A 21,811-nucleotide genomic window follows, 5' to 3' on the forward strand; every position below is an offset into this window, starting at 1 on the left:
ACAGCGCAAATCTACACAGATAATCAAGGAGGAGCCTCTATTTCGCGCGTCTTCTGATCGATAATCACAAGAACCTGGATTCAGAGACAAAGACAGTCTGTTAAAGTCCTCTGGCAGTTAGTCACAGTCCCCCAACAGGAAAGCGGAACCTTTAACCCTTTAACCTTTAACCTCTTAAACCCCTGCTCTAAGTTATAGCAGACCTATGTGAAACACAAAATGCTTTTTGGTACAAACACATAAACAAAAATATTTCCTTCACACTATTTGTAATTGATTATTCACGATTCAATTATTGATACATCATGGATTATTCTAATTCATTCAGTCAACACTTTTGAAACAAATAAATTGAAAATATTGTATAATTCAGCCTCTTGGATCATCATATTCATTTTGTTATGTAAATTATTGTTATGTATTTAGAATGACAAGGTAGATATAATTATACTATGTTTTGCTTTTTGGATGCATCTATGGTTTGTATCCTTCCTTTCACACAATTAAAACACTGTTAGGTTTGAAGTGTTGGCAGCAGAAGTGTCCTGTTACATATTTGAGCGATTGGTCACCTCACTTTAATAATGATAGAGATATTCTGTATTGGCATCCATTTTCATTTAGAATTTCCCATTCCATTTTCTGCCTATAATAAGTATAAACACGTCAGAGATTGACAGTGTATTGATGAAACAATTGATTTATTGCATGCATTGATTGTCTGTGTACATCCTGTCCGAGTTACATTGTGATCATTATTTAAAGAGTTACTGTACATTTCAAGGCAAACACTGCCCTATTTTACATTATTGCGAGGATCCAAAAATGAACCACATTAGCAGTAATCTTCTATCTTTATAATAGCCATCTATTTCATACAAGTAGGCGTTATAAAAAAATGGTTGTGACTGTGAATTCAGAAAAGGAAATGTCACAATGTGGTGATACTGTTGTTACTGCAATTCATTGAAAAGGTTATATTGACTTATATGTACTGTTGTATGTGTAGGAACACAATGGTTTTACCAAGTAAACATTCCGACACTAATGCTACGCTGAAGCTATTCAATTGACACACACACACACACACACACACGTTGTCTCTTCCCTTCTTTGACAGACTCGACATGTCAATCAAACAGTGTAGTGATCATAATACAATCAATTAAATTATTACAAGTATTAAAGCTTAGTGTAAGGATGCTGTAAAATCTTGAGGGCGTGTATTCACATCCCCATCAGTACCTTTGATGATTAATTCTTTTCTAGTATCTACAGATGCGTCCTAATTTTTACCCATTATTCTGAATGAAGGAATCAAAATAGAGTGTATTAAATAATAATGATGAGTCCTGCTGCTAAGCAACTATGAAGATGGGGCAGGAAAGTACATGCTGGCTGAGTCAGACAGTGAGTCCAGACTGTGGCATGTGACCTGTCCTGCTCAGCCACCGCTGGGCCAGGAATGTCACTTCCTGTCTTCGTTTAGAGGAGTTGATGAACCAGGATTTTTTTCAGACAGCTGGCAACCTGTTTGTTCCCATGGTTATTAAATATTTGAGGATATTGTGGTCTTTGGCCTTGCTATTTATCAGATCTGCTTTTAAATTATGAACCCTACATATAGGTCTTCGGTTTTATCTGTTTTATTCAGTTTTATTGTGTTGCACTGTTGGACGAGCCTGTGACCTAAGATTTTCATTGACATAACTACACTGTAGCTATGTACATATTACAATAAAATCCTTGAATCTTGAATCTGCTGGCCTTTAAATGATACCTAGTTAAAACAAAGAACCACGGTGAGGCGTCTTTTTACTATTGCGCCCCACGAATGTGGAACAGCCTCCCAGAAGACCAGCGTTCATATTTTTAAGATACATGGTTGTACAAAGTATACAGTGCATTGTGTTCAGGAATATCCAAATGTATAAATAGACTAACTTCATAGCTTGTTACCAAAGAAATTGTATGTCGAGTAGGCTGTGTTTAAAGGTATGTGTTTGTACTTAATCCTATTGTATAGTTTAAGTATTGCTATGTTTGAACATGGCATTTACATCAGTGATTAGATTAACCCGTTTGTGTTTGAGGTGTATGATAAAAAGTACTTATACATGATATGTTATGTAAATATTGCAATACCACAGTGTAGAAGTACTTATACTCTTGCATCCAAAGTTTGATTAAAAGAACATGTTGGCATCAAATAAACTTAAAGTCCATAAATTAGACATAATGGATGATGATAAAAATCATATTATACTTTGTTCTAATATGTAATGTTGTCGCTGCTAAAAGTGTAGATAATTTCCATTTCTTTACATACTGCTGTGTACATTTCCAACGCTGTTCAATGATCACATCATCATCATCTTGAGTTAATTTATATTTTGTATTACGTAATAATCTGAATCTGTAAAATAACTAAAGCTGTCGTGGAAAAAAAAGTACGATATTGGCTTTTAAAAATGTATGGAGTAGAGGTAAAAAATAGCATAACATATTAAATAATCAGGTAAAGTAACATTATACTGAAGTATTTGAATAAATGTACTTCACTACATTCCACCACTGGTTATATATTAAATGAAAAACCCTCTACATTAGCCCTTTCTTAGAGATATCCCATGGTAACAATATATTGTATATTTGTATCTCTACATTTGTTCAGTGGAAGGACTCCGGGTGATGGTGAATGTCCCTCCTGTCCTGAAATAATTCTCTATTTCCTCAAGAGATCGACCTCGAGTCTCTGGGACACACACGGCGGTGAACAGCAGGCAGAACACACACATCACGGTGAAACACAGGTAGGGCACAAACAGGCTGTGGTCCTCCACCAGGTGGGAGAAGGCCTGCATGAGGGCGAAGGCCGTCAACCAGCTGACGGCCACACACAGACCTGAAGCCACGCCCCTGGTTACCAGCGGCAACACCTCCGACATTAGCAACCATGTGATCGGGCCCCATCCCAAGGCGTATCCTAGGAGACAACAATAGGACAACAAAGATTATGTCGTTGCACAACAAAAGCCCAGAAAGCCGTTAGGGCTCGGTCACATTAAGCTATTTGTTTTCTTATGCTCTTTGTTTTATTGTATTGAAAAAATGTACTCAACTAATTATTTGTTCCCTCTTTTAGTTGAGATTTTGGACAGTTGAGAGCGTTATATTTGTTGGCTGCCTCAGGAGATCGTTGACAAAGTTCAAGGGTCAACAAACATTCCTATCAAGAGCAATTTTGCCCCCTTTGTCACAAAATTAAGTTTCTCTGGAGCCGCAAAACATATTTCATAACACAGCTTAAAACGTATGTATTTTGTTATGCAAAACACTTATGTCTATACAAAATGTTGTTTGTTGCATTTGTGAAAAATCTTGAAAGTCTATTGTTATCTGTTCCGACATGAAGTCTTGATTGATATCCGTGTATCTAGGAAATCACACAACCACGCTGAAAAGTTTGAAATGTTTTCTCATTAAGCAAGGTGGGCTAACATAATTGACCAATTTAAGTGAAGAGCACAAACCACATGTGGGTGTTGACGTGTAACAGAAAGCAGTTCATTATTCTTCAAGAACAAACTGTGTGTAACAATGCCCCGAGAGCATGAACGGTCATAACTTGTTTGAACACGACTAAAGGTAATCTTCTAAAAACAGAACGCGCTTCGTTAAATACTTTAACACAAATTTCTAACTTATATTTGATTTAAGATTAAGATGGACTTTTATTAATCCCTCGTGGGGAAATTGTTTCTCTGCATTTGACCCATCCTAGTGTAGGAGCAGTGTGCTGCCATGAACGGCACCCGGGGAGCAGTGTGGGGAACGGTGCCTTGCTCAGGGACACCTCGGTAGCACTTGGTCTTGCCGGGACTTGAACTGGTGACCTTCCAGTTGCCAAGCCAAGTCCCTATCGACTTCGCCACCACCGCCCCACCATTTTCTGTCTCTACTGTGACATGTCTCCATGCTTTAATGTTATATTATTTTTCTCATACTGCCTGTGCTGCAGCACCTCTTTTCACCCTCTGTCTGAAACCAGAGCCCAGTCTGCTCTGATTGGTTAGCTGGCCGGCTCTGTTGTGATTGGTTCAAACCTTAGGGATGTCCCAGCCCTTAGCCAATCACGTACAATGTGTTGGAGCGCTAGTCAATAGAAGCATGAATGTTACATAGTGATGTCACTCTGTTACGGAAGTAAACAAAGTGTCTAATGGAGGCGTTTCAGGCAGGGGGGGAGTGTGGGAGAGAAACTCCCTCTGGAGGCAACTTTTGGATTTTAGTCTTTGCAGAACATTTACATGCACAAAAACCGATATAACACACTACAGGACAGGGATAACCCTAAAAAGCATAATAAGGCCCCTTTCAGATATTTAAATCAAAAATGAATATTGTCAGAAACCAAAGTTGTGATTAGGTGAAACAAAATGTTTCATCAAAGGAAGATAGCTTTCAACACTCACCAAAAATAAACACCATGGTGCTGATGAGAGGAATGAGGCCTGCTGAAGTTTGCTGGCTGGCGTCCAAAGCGCTTCCAATGGCATCATGGGAGATAGTGAGGGTAAGAGGGGCGGTGCCTGGAGGGGCGGTGCCTGGAGGGCATGGTGTGGTGTGGGAGATAATGGTAAGAGTCAGACTGGACAGGATCATCAACAGGCTCGACGTGTACAGCAGGGCTTTGCGTCCCGCCCTGTCCATCAGACTGGCTGCCACGGCAACAGCGAAGAGGCGGAACGCTCCAACAATGGCGGCATCATACCTGACAAACACCAAACGAGAAAGGTCAGTTTCTATATGATTTGTGATTAAAGATAATTATGTTAATTGAAGTTAGAATCTTCTTCGCAGTTTAGTTCAGCCTTTACCTCGGCTGATCATACATTTAAAGCCAATGCAATGACACTTACATTGGTTCGGTTTATGAAAAGCTGATGTACTTAAGGCAGTTTTTTGAGTTTGTATCATCATGGTTAAATGCAATTAGAGTTAGGGTTAGGAATGGATAGACCGCGGGTGCAAATAACAGTCTTGACTATACTCACCCGGGTACAAATGATATCTAAATAAGAAATGTTATGCTACGTAAGTAATATTTATGGTTAGGGTAGGCCCACACTCTGAGTGTATTTCTTTATTTATAAATCACATGTTCTAAAAGCATTGAAAACAGCAACACTTCCATGAGTCATGACAATTAAATAATAATATAGGAATTCCAATAAATAGGCCTACTGCAGATAAATAGTAGGTGTATATAGATCTTTTTTAAATGCCCAACCTGGCAGGCAGGGAGACTTTGCTTTTGGCAAAGATGGGCTCCATGAAGACCAGGATGGGTGTGATGCCCGTCATCTGCTGCAGGAAACGCATCACCACTGCGATGAGGATTGGCCGGTAGTATACGGGTGTGGCCAGCTGCGACCACGTGACTTTAGCCTGTGTGTTGATGCTGTGCTGCATTGGGAGACAGAAAAACAAAGGTGTGTGTCCTTCGAAATTGCTCACAAAAATTGCTGACGTCCTCCAATGACAGAGCTGCCATTATTGGAGGATCTCTACACCCAGCATTGTAGGAAGAAGGCTAACAGGATTTATTAAAGACCTCCATAGCCATAACCCCAGAAACAAAGTTTTAGTCTGCAGCCTTCTAGCAGCGGGTATCGCAGTAACGTCAAAAAACACCTGACAGTTTTACCCCACAGGCTGTGTAAAGTGTCACTTATTTAGTGTCTTTTGCACTATTTAGCGTGGTTTTCTTAGTACCTCTATGTCATTGATCTCCACTTGTGTGTCATAGTGTTCCCCCCTCAGCCACCGGAGAGCCTTCTCCGCCTCCTGCTCCCTCCCCAGTTTGATGAGCCTCCTAGGGGAGCTGGGCATGAACACCAGAAGCACGACCATCAGCAGAGCCGGGACCCCCCCCACCACCGCCAACCACCGCCACCGTAACACCAGACCTGCACATCAAACTCTCAGAATTGAACAGTTCATGAAAACAATGTGTGAGTATAATGGTATGCGGCCTATTGGTATGTTCCTACCCAGGGCGTAGAGCGACAGGGTCCCAGTCACAGCGGTGATCTGAGGGCAGGTGCCCATAGCCCCTCTCACTCTTTTATGGGAGATCTCTGAGATGTAAACCTGTCACATAAACACACAAAAGAAACACACACATTTACAATAACCCAGTATTAATACAGGTATTAGCACTGAAATTAAATTGTCACAACTGACATATCAAACTCTGATTAAACGGAGGTAACGGGAACAAAAAAGAGGACAATTTGCATGGCTATGTTATGAATAAGTTCCTGTAACGATGGTAACCTACAGGTATTGATCCTGCCGTCATCCCCCCGGCAACACCTGTGAGGAAACGGCCCAAAAGAAGCATCCAGAAGTCCGAAGCTCCTCCCATCAGCAAGTACCTACATTTAAACAGAAGATAATTTTCAAAGAGGTTCATATTTGTACTTTGTGCTTCTACTGTGACATGGTTACATGCTTTAATGTTCAAAAAGCACTTTATTTAATTAACCCAGTCTGCTCTGATTGGTTAACTGGACAGCTCTGTTGTGATTGGTCAAATGCTTAGAGATGTCCTGCCACTTAGCCTACAATGTGTTGGGTAGCAACACATTGTAGGGTAGTAAGCCAATCGAATACAAAAACAAACACAATACAGTTTGATGGATTACATTATAGATTACCGCAGTATCCGCACAAAAACTGCCAGACTCAGGGACAGTTTTATCCTACTGCTAAACACCTGAGCTTTGTTAAGTGCCCCGATAAACATTCCTGTTTGTCATCTTGCAATATACTAATTTATATAAATAGTTATCACCGCAATAAACCGTATTTAATTTGATCTTAATTTACATTATTTAATTTCATATTCTGTTCTTGTACATATCATATTATATTGACATGTATATAGACTTTTTGCACTACTTTTTATTTTTATTACACTGAACAAGAATATAAACGCAACACTTTTGTTTTTGCTCCCATTTTTCATGAGATGAACTCAAAGATCTAAAACATTTTTTATATACACAAAATAACCATTTCTCTCAAATATTGTTCACAAATCTGAAAAAATCTGTGATAGTGAGCACTTCTCCTTTGCCGAGATAATCCATCCCACCTCACAGGTGTGGCATATCAAGATGCTGATTAGACAGCATGATTATTGCACAGGTGTGCCTTAGAATGGCCACAATAAAAGGCCACTCTGAAACGTGCGAGGTGTCTGGTGTGAGGGGTAGGGGTAGGGGTAGGGTTAGGGTAATGTTGTGAATCGAGTGGCCCATGGTGGTGGTGGGGTTATGGTATGGGCAGGCGTATGTTATGGACGACGAACACAGGCCACTCGATTCACAACATTACCCTAACCCTACCCCCAGATACTGACTGGTTTTCGGACCCCCCCCAGACCCCCCCAATAAAGCAAAACTGCACGTTTCAGAGTGGCCTTTTATTGTGGCCAGCCTAAGGCACACCTGTGCAATAATCATGCTGTCTAATCAGCATCTTGATATGCCACACCTGTGAGGTGGGATGGATTATCTCGGCAAAGGAGAAGTGCTCACGATCACAGATTTGTGAACAATATTTGAGAGAAATGGTTATTTTGTGTATATAGAAAATGTTTTAGATCTTTGAGTTCATCTCATGAAAAATGGGAGCAAAAACAAAAGTGTTGCGTTTATATTTTTGTTCAGTGTATATATGCTGCATTGTTGGAGGAGCTCAGGTCAGAAGAATTTCATTGCCATGTCTACACTGTAGCTTTGTGCATATGACAATAAAACCTTTGAATCTTTGAGATGGCTGTATTGCAACAGAAACCCACCCAATAGTGGATGGCACTGCTGACGTCATGATACTCAGCTTCCGTCCAATCAGGTCGTTGAGCAGCATGGCCCCCAGACCCCCTGCGGCTGCCCCCAGGGTGTAGATGGAGCCAAACCAGGCGGTCTGCTCCTTACCCATCCTGAGTCGAGGGTCCACATCGGGGGTCTGGAGCTGGGGCAGGACCGGTGACGGGTAAACCAGGGAGTAACCGAAGCTGAAGTTCCCCAAGATGGCCGAGAAGACAGCCAGATACAGTTTGGAGTCATTGATCTGCGGCAGAAGGATTTGGAAGCTGAAACTCATAGTAAAAACCGCATACAAACGAGGCACGATCAAAGGGTAGATAGGTTAGGGTTGAAGGGGAAGTTTCAATTAGAAGGATCTTTAAATGTACCCTTCCTTTAAAATTAAAGTAAATATCAGTGTCAACAACATACATTTTGTGTCTTGTGGATTCTCATGATTTTTCTCTAGAACACAGAAGGGAAGTGTGTTATTTTCACAGTTTTATTCACAGTTAACCCTCATAAACGCATCGCAGCATCGTCTGCATGACGACCAAGCTGATCTCTGGGAAATTGCAACAATTACATAACATTTTACCATTTTATTGCCCTCATCCACACATTCAGCAGGATAATTGAGATGAAGTTGGTGTGAAATTTGCCTCATGACCCAAGTGTATTATTAGTTTTCACTCAATTGAGCCAAGTTAATGATTTAGTTGTTTTATTACATCAAGAATGTGTTATGTCTGTAATTCATCATTCTAGCCTTATTTTACCTCCGATCTTCTCCATAGACCAGTTTCACAAACATTGAGTGTTAAGCTTATATTGTGTCTTATATCAATCTAATAGTCACACACATCAGATAGACGTCTAAGAAGTTGAGTTCTTGACCATCTTAGGTAACTATTTTCTATTAATTCTAATTTTGCAACCCGAACCAAATATTTGATGTGGCTTCATATTGTGGCAGGGCACATTACTTTTGCTATATCAGCTGTATAAGTCTGTGTATTTCCCTTAGACACACAAACAACTGCAACAGGTTACTGAGGTCCCTAAAAACTCTTGCTATTCCCATTACTCACTCTAAAAACTCCTGACTTGTTCAGGCAAACTCCATTTGCCTTGAAAAGATGTCTGCGATCCCAGAAAAAGTTAAAATTGTCAATAAAATGCACAGAATGGTCAGTACAGACAGTTGAAAGCCAGGTGTTCAGTGCAAACAATCTGCTGAATCTCTCCACTCCTCTTCTGACTGGCGGTAGAGGGCCACTGATGAACACCTCTGCATTTAGAGAGCTGGCAGTTTCCAACAGACATTTAAAGTCTTTTTTCAGCACTTCTGACTCTTGTTTCACAACATCATTTGTTCCAATGTGCAGTACCACATTCTTCACATATAGAGTAGCTATATATGCTTTTGATGAGATTTTAAAATCAATAAACTAACAGAATTGTTTCCTACCTTGGATTCAGATGATGTTGATCTTCCTTTCAGCAGTGGAGAGTTTTCAGCCATGTCTGCAGCAGGAGACTGTCACACAGAGGTTATCAAATCCAACGTGTTTGATGCGTGACCTCTGTTTCAGGATCTGTTCGTTCCCCTTTACAAAGAGGATGTAATGTTATAAATAGTCAGACAAAAACGTATCAATGTGGAAATCAAGCATTGAACAAATGTGGTTAAAAATGAAATCAAACAAGTTAAAATGAAGACAATTTTGTCTAAAAACTGAAATATTAAGAGACAGACCTGTGTGTTGTCCAGGGTTTCCACTCAGACTGAATGAATCAGACAGAGGCAAGCTACATGTGGTCATAACGAAAATGAAACTGAAATCTGTGTCAACACTGGACTTCCACAAGAATGACTGAATAGTGTGAAACATTTTCAATAAATAACTGAGTAACTGTAGTAATATTTGCAAACTTAAAAAATATATATATCATTTATACAAATGTGCTTCTTTTATTAACTTTTAATGTTATTTATCGAAAATAATTACTTTCAAAATGACCAAAGACGTACTTTTGAATCTGTTCAGAATGACTTTAAATGAAGCACTTTAGTCCCATTTAATTTACATTGATTACAAATATAATGATGACACATTTGTGGAATAAACACACTGAATGCTGAATTAAAAATATTGACTATTTTCCGATTCAATAAAAAAAAACACGTGAGTCAGATATCACATTAGATTCGATTACATTAGACAAACATTATTGATCCCGGATTGGGAAAAGCTTTGTTACAGCAGCATGTTCACAAGGCATTATAATAAAATAAAAAGTAAACACACAGTAATAATATACAAATTAACAGAAGTATATTTATAGAGCATCCAGAGAAAAGCAATATGAACTAGAGAATGCCATTCCTGAAGAAATTGCTAGTGGGAATGCTTTATGTTGAAAAGCTGACGCTGAATTGCTATTCTGAAATGTAATGTGTAAGAAGAAAGTAAAGAATTTAGATTGAAATGATACATGAACACTGGGGGCTTGAATGTGTGATAAGAGAAGAAAAGAAAGTAAAAAAGCTTGGAAAAGTATTTGAACTGCAAACTATTAAGCGCACATATGTTCTATATAGTATGTCTATTTTATTTATATGTATAGTAAGTCTTTATATTTTAAATGCACACTTTATCTTTAATTTTATCAGCACCACGTCACTATTATTTATTTATATGTACAATTTTAGCAAGTTTTTATATTGTCCTGTTCCTGTAAGCCAGTACAACGAAATTTCGTTTTAATAGTACACTCTGTGTCTTGTTGAAATGACAATAAAGTATATATATCTATCTATTGAACTAACTTGATGACGAATGATCTGTCGCCATGGCAACGATATTTGATGACACCTCATAATACGCTTAGATGTTTTGATGGCTGCATTGTTACCAAACCTATGAAGTTTTGGGCCATTTGGAGCATTTTCACTGAAGTTATGAGAAAACCGTGTTTCATAGCGAGCATTGTGTTGCCATGGCAACAACATTTGAAGAAATTTCAAAACTGTCACGTAGATGTCTTCACGGCTGGACTGTTAGCACACGTGAAGTTTCAGCACTTTTTGACCATTGGAGTTACAGCGACATCGTGTTTCATGGCGAGGGATTTCCATGGAAATGGCATATGATGACACCCCATAATTGACAGAGCTGTTGAGGGCCGGACCATTAACCATTATCTGAAGTCTGCTGCTGTTTTAGACCATTTGCATAGGTATCACGACATCGTGTTTTATGGCGAGGTATGCGTTTCCATGGCAACAGCCTATGGTGAGATCTCAGATTTGGCGTAGAGCTGTTGAGGCATGGACCGGTGATATACAAGCGAAGTTTGGGGGACTATCGGACCGTGTCCATTGGAGTTACAGCGACATCTTGTTTTATGGCGAGGGATGCATTTCCATGGAAACGGCATATGATGACACCCCATAATTGACGTAGGGCTGTGTTAACCATAATCTGAAGTCTGCTGCTCTGAGCATGTCAGTTGGAGTTATGACATCATCGTGTTCCATGACACAGGTGTTTATATTTGAGCTAACGACGTGTCCAGAGATCAAAGGTTTCCATGGTGATGTGCAGTAATCAGTGAGAGGAGAGCATTTTCATTGTTCTGGATGAGGGATAAACCTCTTGCATGTGAACGTTTTGTTGAAGAACCGTAACAGATATCAGTGACATTTCAAAGCGTGAAGCATGTCAAGGAACTTGAGCATCTGAAGTGTACTTTGTGTACTTTCGGGTTAATAATGTGGCTGCTGTGGTGGGGAAAGATGAGGCTGTACTTACAATGGGGTTTAATGGAGGCATGTTGAAAGTGTTTGTCACTTCATGCCCTCAAGAGGCATTTTGTTTAATTATTTAGCTTAATTTTTTTTATTTTTCAAGCTACGAGATGTTTTCCTACGTTTGTCATGAAAAATTATGTCTCAGGAATGTAGGGTTTGGGAATTATGGCAGGTTTAAAAGAAAATATGAAGGCAAAATTAAATCTGTCTTCCACTCTGACATCTAGGCCGCAAGGTGAATCTCGAAAAGTCCTTTAGAAAAGAAATCCCGCTCCACAGAAGTGGAACTACACAATCTTTAGTTCATAAAAAAGAACGAGTCATGCTTATCCACCAAAAAAGGCACGTAATTATTGGCTGAACTAGTCCCTTCAACGCATAATAATATCTTGGTCCAAAGTAGTGCCACGGTTCGTCACGTGATCGTGCTACACCAATTGGGTAGCTGCATATTGTCAACAGAAGTGAAAGATGGCGACCGCCATGATTTCATCGAGTAGCGGGGACGAGGAAAACGCACCAGAAAGTCTCAAAAAGTCAAAATTATCAACACACAAACATTGTTACATGCATATTACGTCTGTGAAGCACGAAAAGGTTGATTATTTTACCAATACAAGATGGGATACGTACAGGACAAGCTTACAATGGTGGCTCGGCTTGAAGGGAGACTCTCGGAACGTGGTGGCTGAAAACCACAAGTTTAACAACCACTGTTGATGTTGTTGAAGACCTGCAGTGTGATCATGAGGAAAGTGACACACGGGTGTTTTTACATGCCCAACATGCTGCACAGGAGCACAAAGCTGTCATCATCAAGAGCTCTGACACTGATGTGGCCGTCATTGCTGTAAGTCTGCAGGCAGATTTGCCATGCAGCTTATATGTGTTCACAGGGACTGGCAACAGGACACGGATCATTGACATTGCCATGGTGTCATCAGCTCTCGGAACCAGTGTGTGTTCAGCCTTGATTGGAATTCACACGTTCTCTGGGTGTGACTCCACAAGCGCTTTCTATAGCAAAGGTAAAAGAAAGTCATTTGCTGTTGCATGTGAGAAAGATGACTACCTTAAGGCTTTTAGAAGTTTAGGTACTAACTTTGACTTGGAGCAATCAACATTTACACTTCTTTGCCAGTATGTATGTCAGCCAGCAGCCGAAGATATAAATTATGCTAGGTACAAGGCTTTCTGTATGGCATCATCGGCCTTACCAGAATTAAGCATTCCCCCTACTCCTGATGCCCTCCATCAGCACTGCAAAAGGGCAAATTACCAGGCAGCAATAATGAGGTCCTGTCTCAAAAGAGAAATTAATGCTCCATCACCTGCTGGATATGGTTGGGAAATAGAGGATGGGAACTTACACGTCACCTGGATGACAAGAAATCCTGCCCCTGACAGTGTGTTGCATGTGATACACTGCAGCTGTAAAGAGTCTGCCTGTGAGAAAGGCAGATGTTCATGCTTCTCTGCAGGACTCTGTTGCACAGACTTATGTCGTTGCTCAAATTGTGCAAATAAAAAAGAAACAGAGGAAGAGAACGATGACTGCCCTGACACTGACAGTGAGGAATAGGAATAAAAGAGCCTTCTTTCCACCTTTCTTAAGCTCTTTTCTGTTCTTTTGGTTTTAGCGCCTGGCCGACACGCTCACACCTCACTCAGAGATACGTTTGTTTTTGGTACATTTATTTCCAAGTTATCGTATCTTACCAGACGAGGTTGAAACAGTGTTCATCCTTTAAATAAACAAATAGTCTCTTCTCTGCAGTGCAATGCAGCGGTCAAAAAACGGTGTGGCTTCACAACCAAACTAGAACACAGAGTATAATCAGCAGGACTCTTTTAACCAGCTGAGGCAATCACAGCACCAATCAGCCGCTCCGCCCAGCCGTGGCTGCGGATCACCTGACACCAATCAATTATACTCCATTACATGTCCTTATTCTGTTTTGCACTGTTTTCTATGTCATACCTTTTTATATTTGTAATAAATCTCGTTTTTATGGTTCATCAGTGTTGTTTTCATTTGTGGAGGGATGAATGAGTGAATCAATGGACATTGGTAAAAGCAAGGCAAGGCAAGTTTATTTATATAACACTTTTCAACACAAGGCAATTCAAAGTGCTTTACAAAAAATGAAAGACATTAAGAAAATGGCATGTAAAAGCACTCATTAAAAAGAAAAGCTAATAAAATAAACATTAAAAGAAAAAATACATGGATAAAAGTTACAATGCAGTCAATTAAACATTAAAAGAAAAAAGTACATGGATCAAAGTTACAGTGCAGTCTAAGATATGAATAGTTCAATTAAAAGCAGCGACAAAAAGAAAAGTCTTCAGCCTGGAAGTACTGCATTTTATTGATCTAAATTACTTAACGTAACAAGTTAACCTTCTTCTTGGACGCAGCTATGTATGAAATCAAGTCATTTTAAGAGTGCATTTAACGTGTACAGGGTAACAACAGACAGACAAAAAGTCCTCAGTCTAATGGAATAATCCACGAGCTCAGCCAATGAACCTAGCGATGCGAACATGGTAGTCCAGGAATGATAGTTTGATACATTTGAGTTTGATATACTTTATTAATCCCCGTGGGGAAATTGTTTGTAGCTGGAGTTGGCTGATAAACGCTGCTAGTCAATGTTGATTCGATGGTCAACTCTGTTCCCAGATAGTAAAACCTCTCACAAATACCGCGTATATAACGCGAATACCTCGGACTTAGTGATGTATTAAGACATATGTTACGTGCCGTAGTGTGTGTGGGTGTGTGTGTGTGTGTGTTTTCCTCTCTCTCCCTCTGATTGTCCCCAGGTGCAGCCTCTTCCCAGGTGCAGCCTCTTCCCAGGTGCTCCTACTTTGCAATCAAGGATTCCATATAGGACCGGAAGAGGACGGCAGTGAGGGCCCTTCTTTCTCTCCTTCTCGTCTGGCTGCATGTGTGCAGCCTGTCTCTGTGTACAACCCAGCCTAGTTGTGTTGTTTATTGTACCATTGTGTTGTAATGTGGCTGGTGAGCCGCCTTACGTATTGACGGATTAAAAACCTCACTTAAACTCCTTCAGCCTTCCGTTTCCTCTCCTTTTTCTCTCGTCCGGCTATCTGGTGTGTCGCTACTTCCCTTGGTATCCCTAGCTCTACAAGGGAACGTAACATGGGGGCTCGTCCAATCTTTGAGACAAAGAGTGAGTATGTGGTTGTTGGTTAGTGTTATTGTGTTTGGTGGTGAGCAGTAGTGTATATAGGTGTAGAATTGGCTGTGATATTATTTACTGTTGAACAGCTTCCTCAGTTTAGACAGGGGAGTGTCTAGCTGGACTGAATCAGTCCTTCCTTCGGATACTCATTTTTTATTTTGCCTTTTTTATTTTCGGGGTAATCCTGGGTGGGGATTTATTCCCTGTTGGGGGCAGGCGATTCAGGGTTTCGGCCGCTGATGTTTGCCTTTAAAGTCACCTCGAGCCCGGCACGCTCCAGAAGATAGTTTGGTAGGCAGGATCTGGGGAAGTTTGTAAATAAATATATAATAATATTTGTAAGTAGCCGTTGCTAAAGATGGCTTTTGTGTTGGAGCAGTTTGTGGCCAGTCCTACTGTGGGTCAGCTAGACGGGTGCAGGAAGGTTGATTTGCGGTTAGTTGCTGACCATTATCATGTTTCTGTCTCCTCGGCTCTGGTAAAAAGTGAACTCAAGGCTACTTTGATAACTGGACTAGTTGAACAGGGGGTTTTGAGGCGGCCTGTTTTAGTGGAATCTCCTGGCACGGTGGTTCAGAGTGCTACGAAACAGGCAAACATTTTCACCACACCTCAGTTTGACTCGTTTTCGGCAGGATCCTCACCTACGGGGTCTAAAGTAGATGCCAGGGTAAAAGTACGTATGGCTCGTCTCCAGTGTGAGAGGGAGGAGCGTGAGCGTGAGCGAGAGTTTCAGCTCAGGAGGGAGCTGGAGAGCAGGAAGCATGAGCTGGAGATCAGGAAGCTGGAGGCAGACACTGCTGTCCGGATGCGTCAGCTAGAGCTCCAAGCAGCTGTGGTGGGTGATTCTGCAGTTACACCTTCTGGTCCTGCTGCCTCCTTTGATGTGAGCAGGCATATTAATTTGGTCCCTGTGTTTCGGGAATCAGAGGTGGAAGTCTATTTTGGTGCCTTTGAGCGCATTGCTGCGGCCCTGCACTGGCCAGAAGACGTGTGGGCTATTCTATTACAGTGCAAGCTAGTCGGCAAGGCTCAAGCGGCTTGCTCTTCTCTTTCTGTCGAGGATAGTTTGGAGTATGACAAGGTGAAAGGTGCTATTCTCAGGGCATATGAGCTTGTGCCTGAGGCCTACAGGCAGCGTTTTCGCGGCATAAAGAAAGCTGCTGGCCAAACATACGTGGACTTCGCGAGGGAGAAGAAAGTCCTCTTTGACAGGTGGTGTAGAGCGTGTAAAGCGGATGACATCGCTTCCGTATGTGAGCTGATGCTGTTGGAGGAGTTCAAAAACTGTGTACCGGAGCGTACGGTAGTCTACCTGAATGAGCAGAAAGTGACTACTCTTCAGCAGGCTGCCACTCTGGCAGACGAGTTTGCGCTGATACACAGGAGCGGTTTTTTTCAGCGGGATCCTCCTCAGCGGGACACTTATCGGAGAGCTCCTGATAATTATGTTCCCTGTGCCAGTGTTCCATTGTTAGGTCCCAGGATAGACAGAGCGTGCTATTTTTGTCTTGACCCAGGTCACATGATAGCAGATTGTGCAGCTTGGAAGCGAGAGCGAGCAGCAGGTGGCAAGCACCCAAAAGGGGTGGGCTTGATTAAAACAGTGTGTCCTAGTAGGCAGGTCACTGTTAAAATGGGCCCTGATGAGTGTTTTAAGCCATTCATCTCTACTGCTTTTGTCTCTCTGTCAGGGAAGGTGGAGGATCAGCGACAGGTTACTATGTTACGAGACAGTGGCGGCTCACAGTCGTTCATTCTTGCGAGTGCCCTGCCCTTGAGTAATGAGTCCGCCTGTGATGTAAGTGCCGTGGTAAGAGGTATTGAAATGGGTTTTGTGCCTGCACCGCTCCACAATGTCCATGTCCAGTCCAAACTGGCTACTGGTTTCTTCACGGTTGCCGTACTCCCCAGGTTTCCAATCGACGGTGTGGATTTTATAATGGGAAACGATATAGCTGGAGGTAAAGTGTACCCTACTCCAGAGGTTGTTGACATTCCAGTTCCTGGTGCTGTAGATGATAACCTAGCTCTGACTCATCCGGAGGTATTTGCAGTTAGTGTTTTGACCAGAGCTCAGGCCCGTAAGCAGGCTCAGGATGTGGATTTGTCTGATTCTTGGCTTGTCTCTGCCCTATCTAACGACAGGTTGACCTCTGTTGATGGATTAGTGGAGGGCCCTCCAACGGTGTGTGATGGTGAAATAGAACCTGTCGCTATTGCTCCAGAGGTGGCTATGCCTTTGACCCGTGAGGCGCTCATCACGGCACAAAGGGATGATCCTACCTTGATCAAGTGTTTTAACGCTGCTGAGAACCCTAACGAAGGCAATAAGAAACAATTGTTTTGTGTGGATGACGGGGTGCTGATGCGCCGGTGGGCTGACCAATCAAGTGATGCAGATGTTGGTTCAGGTGGTGATTGGAACAGCGTTTATCAAGTAGTGGTTCCTGTGAGTTGTCGGCAGCAGGTTCTGGTGTTAGCCCATGAGCACCTGTGGTCTGGCCACTTAGGTGTGACTAAGACTTATGACCGGATCCTTCAACATTTTTTTTGGCCAGGATTGAAAGATGACGTAGTGTGTTTCTGTAGAACTTGTAGCACATGCCAGGTGGTGGGTAAACCAAATCAAGTAGTTCCTCCAGCGCCGCTGTGTCCTGTTCCGGCTATTGGTGAGCCTTTTGACCATATCATTGCTGACTGTGTCGGTCCGTTGCCGAAGACCAAGGCAGGTAACCAGTTTCTGTTGACTGTGATGTGTGTATCGACACGTTTCCCTGAGGCCATCCCTTTGCGTAAAATCACTGCACCCGCCATCATTAAAGCACTGACCAAGTTTTTTACCACCTTTGGGTTGCCGAAGGTTGTGCAGACTGATCAGGGAACTAATTTCCTTTCCAAGGTTTTTAGAAAAACCTTGCAGTCATTGGGTGTTTCCCATTCAGTGTCTAGTGCCTACCACCCAGAGTCACAAGGGGCACTTGAGCGTTGGCATCAGACATTGAAATCGATGCTTGGTAAATACTGCCATGACACAGGCAGGGACTGGGATGAGGGTGTTCCCTTCGTGTTATTTGCTATTCGTGACGCAAAGCAGGAGTCTACTGGGTTTAGCCCAGCTGAACTAGTGTTTGGGCACAATGTGCGTGGCCCATTAAAGATGCTGAAGGATAAATTGGTGTCTGAGTCCCTTCCGAAAACTGATGTGAAGAAGTTTGTGTCCCAGTGTCGTGAGCATTTACGACAGGCGACGAAGCTAGCAAGGGAAGCTCTTGCCTCTTCGCAGGAAAACATGAAGGGCAGGTACGATAGGAGAGCAGTTAAGCGGCAGTTTCAGCCTGGTGAGCAGGTGTTGGTGTTGCTGCCTACACCCGGATCTGCTCTCAACGCGCGTTTCTCAGGTCCGTATGTGGTTGTAAGGCAAGAGTCTGACACCAACTATATCATTGACACACCTGAGCGTAGGAGAAAAACAAGGTTGTGCCATGTTAACATGCTTAAGTCCTATCATGCCAGGGAAGCTTCCCAGGGAGACCAGCAAGGTACTGTGGTGACTGCTGTTCCCAGCGTGGCCACTTCCCTGGCCTGTGCAATGTCGGTGGTTGAGGATGACTTGATAGTCAACTGTGTAGCCCTAATGTTCCATTTCTATGGACTGAGGAGTGTTGCCGCTCCTTTAGCTCTGCCAAGTCTCTCCTCTGTAGTGCTCCAGTGTTGTGTGTGCCTAACTTCATCCTTCCCTTCCAACTCGAGGTGGATGCTAGTGGTTCTGGGGCTGGTGCTGTTCTGCTGCAGGAGGGTGATGGGGGTGTGAGCCATCCTGTATGCTACTTCTCGACCAAGTTCAAGCGACATCAGCTGAATTATTCCACCATTGAGAAGGAAACTCTGGCCATGCTCCTTGCCCTGCAGCATTTTCAAGTGTATGTTGGGTCCAGTTCAACGCCAGTGGTGGTGTACACCGACCACAACCCACTCGTATTTTTGTCCCAGATGCTCAACCACAACCAGCGGTTGATGCGCTGGGCCCTGTTGGCACAAGACTTCAACATCGTCATCAACTACAAGAAAGGAGCAGATAATGTTGTGGCCGATGTACTGTCCCGCAGGTGAGACTTCACGATCTGTCCAACCGTTGGAGTGTTGTTGGTAACTGTGGCCAAACACTGGTTTGGTTTTATGGGGGGAAGTGTTACGTGCCGTAGTGTGTGTTTTCCTCTCTCCCTCTGATTGTCCCCAGGTGCAGCCTCTTCCCAGGTGCAGCCTCTTCCCAGGTGCTCCTACTTTGCAATCAAGGATTCCATATAGGAACGGAAGAGGACGGCAGTGAGGGCCCTTCTTTCTCTCCTTCTCGTCTGGCTGCATGTGTGCAGCCTGTCTCTGTGTACAACCCAGCCTAGTTGTGTTGTTTATTGTACCATTGTGTTGTAATGTGGCTGGTGAGCCGCCTTACGTATTGACGGATTAAAAACCTCACTTAAACTCCTTCAGCCTTCCGTTTCCTCTCCTTTTTCTCTCGTCCGGCTATCTGGTGTGTCGCTACTTCCCTTGGTATCCCTAGCTCTACAAGGGAACGTAACAACATATGACAAAACATGACATAAAACAAGCATACAGCACTTTTTAGAATCCATTTGGTCTGGTTTAGCGCAACCATGTAGGCGGCCATCTTTCACTTCTGTTGACAATATGCAGCTACCCAATTGGTGTAGCACGATCACGTGACGAACCGTGCCACTACTTTGGACCAAGATATTATTACGTTTTGAAGGGACTAGTTCAGCCAATAATTACGTGGCTAGAAGAATTGGCAGGAATTTTAGCGACAAACTTTTTTTTGGTGGATAAGCATGACTCGTTCTTTTTTATGAACTAAAAATTGTGTAGTTCCACTTCTGTGGAGCGGGTTGAAACGATAACAGGGTTCACCTTATGGCCTAATCACGCACTCTAAAATCTGAAGAAGGCCTCTTTACCAAGGTCTGAACAATGTTTAATATCTCTAAAAGTACGAATCAGATTTAGAAGTTGTGTTACACGAATAATGTCAGAAAGATGTGTAACATTTTAAAGTTGGAATGAGGTTTATGAGTGAAAGTATGACGGAGCAGTTAGCACTTGAAGTTGCATGAAGATTGTTCAAGTCTGAAGAGTTTCTCCATTGACTTCCATGTTAAAAATGTGATGAATTATGGGATGTATCTCTGGAATTATGAAAGTTATGAATAAGAAAAGTAATAGCCATCGATTCCCGACCGAGCTGAACGTTTTGATGTTTAAACGGAGTTTCTGCGATGTGGAATGTGGGAGAAGAAGAGGTGCAAAATAACCCCGCAGAATAATACAGAATTTCGTGCGTAGCGCCTCTTAAGCCCCACGGACCCTTCGGCGGGTCCGAAACCACAACATCTGCAAGCAACAGTGTCTGAGGGCTTCTTAAGATTGAATAAACTATGAATGTTTCATATCCATGTAACGGGAAAAAACTCAGCTAACTTTTTTTTTAACACAAGGCTGACGCTGAGCCTCTGAATTAGCCCTGAGCGAAAAAATGCTAACTCCGTTAGCACAGAACTCACAGTATAACACCCTTATTACTTATGGTAACTGCACATCCAACATATCGATTAGCATTGTGAGAATACACCAAATCGATAGGTATCTATATCATCACTCCATGATCATAACTCGCTACATTAGAAACAAAAACAGACATCACAACACGTGGCATTAGGTAGCAAACACGGCTATATGTCTTACCTCTGTTGTCTGATCAAAAGTTGTCTTCAATGGCATTAAAATGATAAAAAACGCTGCTGAATGTTAATCCATAGGTTAATCCAATGTGTCTGTGTCACTTTGAAATTATTTCTGATAATCCATCAGCAATAAACCTAGTTTTAAGTTTTCAGATTTCAGAGTGTAAAATAGGTTTCGCTTTTGGCAAACTGCGTGCGCATAGCCCCCACTTCTCAATGGTAACGGTGTGTATGTGGAAATTCCCCTTCAATTATATTGGCTATAACGGTTCAAAAGAGATGTCAATCATCAAAATCGACCAATGGGTTCCAGAGAAACGGCAAAAACGCCCATTTCCACCCAAATGACCCCAGAGAGGGAGTTCTTTTTGCTACTGTAAACCTCTCTAAAAAGGTCAAATGTTACTTGTTTTGCATCAATCCTGATACAGGGTACGTATTATATGTTGTACTTTGGATTCCTAAAGCTTTTAGTCTTTACTAACCCATCATCCAAGGTTAGTTTTCACTATAAGTAAAAAATAATTTTTGGACGGACACTATAATTTACAGTTTTTTACTATGTTTAATCTGAATTTTCTTTATAATAAAAAACACCTATATTGATTCTGACTCTTCTACATCCAACTCACAGGTTTATCATTACTTTGAGAAAAAATATTATTAATTTTCCCCTTTTAGAAGTGTAGTTATGGTCATTTGTTCTTGAAATGTCATTTTCGAGCCTGAGACCTGAAAAACAGGCTTGGGCTTAACAGGATACCCAACAGGATAACAGATAGTTGGAATGCTGTATTAGCATTCCCACTAAAATATACAATTTACTGTAAATTAGAACGCACGTGAACTTTTTTGAAGCCCAGTGTGCAGTAATTGAAGCCAAAGTGTTGCAACGTGATCATGTGTAGAAAGCAGAAGGGAGGAATAAACATGATTCCTAGATTGTGTTATTCAATGAGAAAGCAGAAGAATAATAAAGGATCTAGATCCCCCTGCACTGAGTCAGGGGGAAGAGAAAAGTACTGACTTCTTCTCCATCAGCCCACACACCATGAGATTTACTGTTGTATTGGCACTACACAAGTATACAAACATACACACTAATAAAAATATACACTTTATCATTACATGACATGTCACTTG

At 41.9% G+C, this 21,811-nt stretch overlaps 2 protein-coding genes across 4 annotated transcripts; one reads left to right on the forward strand and one right to left on the reverse strand.

Annotated features, from left to right (window-relative positions):
• Positions 1-684: 684 nt before the first annotated feature.
• slc2a6 (solute carrier family 2 member 6) lies at positions 685-20,875 on the reverse strand. 2 transcript variants are annotated; one of them, XM_034089185.2, is made up of 9 exons: positions 20,670-20,875; positions 9,352-9,490; positions 7,874-8,145; positions 6,347-6,443; positions 6,057-6,156; positions 5,779-5,972; positions 5,294-5,469; positions 4,476-4,774; positions 685-2,986 (listed from the first exon to the last, which is right to left on the reverse strand). In XM_034089185.2, the coding sequence occupies exons 2-9, from the start codon at positions 9,403-9,405 to the stop codon at positions 2,661-2,663; spliced, it is 1,518 nt and encodes a 505-aa protein (XP_033945076.1). In that variant the 5' UTR covers positions 9,406-9,490; positions 20,670-20,875; the 3' UTR covers positions 685-2,660. The 2 variants fall into 2 exon arrangements, with proteins under 2 accessions (XP_033945076.1, XP_033945075.1); XM_034089184.2 differs by lacking the exon at positions 20,670-20,875 and adding an exon at positions 9,640-9,682.
• LOC117451084 (uncharacterized) lies at positions 15,243-19,395 on the forward strand. Of its 2 annotated transcripts, none has more exons than XM_034089187.2 (3): positions 15,243-15,795; positions 18,663-19,018; positions 19,150-19,395. In XM_034089187.2, the coding sequence occupies exons 1-3, from the start codon at positions 15,268-15,270 to the stop codon at positions 19,307-19,309; spliced, it is 1,044 nt and encodes a 347-aa protein (XP_033945078.1). In that variant the 5' UTR covers positions 15,243-15,267; the 3' UTR covers positions 19,310-19,395. The 2 variants fall into 2 exon arrangements, with proteins under 2 accessions (XP_033945078.1, XP_033945079.1); XM_034089188.2 differs by having other exon boundaries at positions 15,244-15,747.
• Positions 20,876-21,811: the final 936 nt, after the last annotated feature.

This window comes from Pseudochaenichthys georgianus, chromosome 8 (genome assembly GCF_902827115.2).
Source record: "Pseudochaenichthys georgianus chromosome 8, fPseGeo1.2, whole genome shotgun sequence".
Classification (NCBI taxonomy): Eukaryota; Metazoa; Chordata; class Actinopteri; order Perciformes; family Channichthyidae; genus Pseudochaenichthys; species Pseudochaenichthys georgianus.

Bases quoted from the DNA above. Each gene is read 5' to 3' on its own strand.
- LOC117451084 (XM_034089187.2), top strand. From the start codon at position 15,268: ATGGCTTTTGTGTTGGAGCAGTTTGTGGCCAGTCCTACTGTGGGTCAG. The intron at 15,796-18,662 runs GTGAGCAGGCAT...TTCCAACTCGAG, and splicing joins GTCCTGCTGCCTCCTTTGAT to GTGGATGCTAGTGGTTCTGG. The intron at 19,019-19,149 runs GTGAGACTTCAC...GATTGTCCCCAG, and splicing joins GCCGATGTACTGTCCCGCAG to GTGCAGCCTCTTCCCAGGTG.
- slc2a6 (XM_034089185.2), bottom strand. From the start codon at position 9,405: ATGGCTGAAAACTCTCCACTGCTGAAAGGAAGATCAACATCATCTGAA. The intron at 6,157-6,346 runs GTAGGTTACCAT...TTTATGTGACAG, and splicing joins TGACGGCAGGATCAATACCT to GTTTACATCTCAGAGATCTC. The intron at 5,973-6,056 runs GTAGGAACATAC...TTTGATGTGCAG, and splicing joins CCTGTCGCTCTACGCCCTGG to GTCTGGTGTTACGGTGGCGG.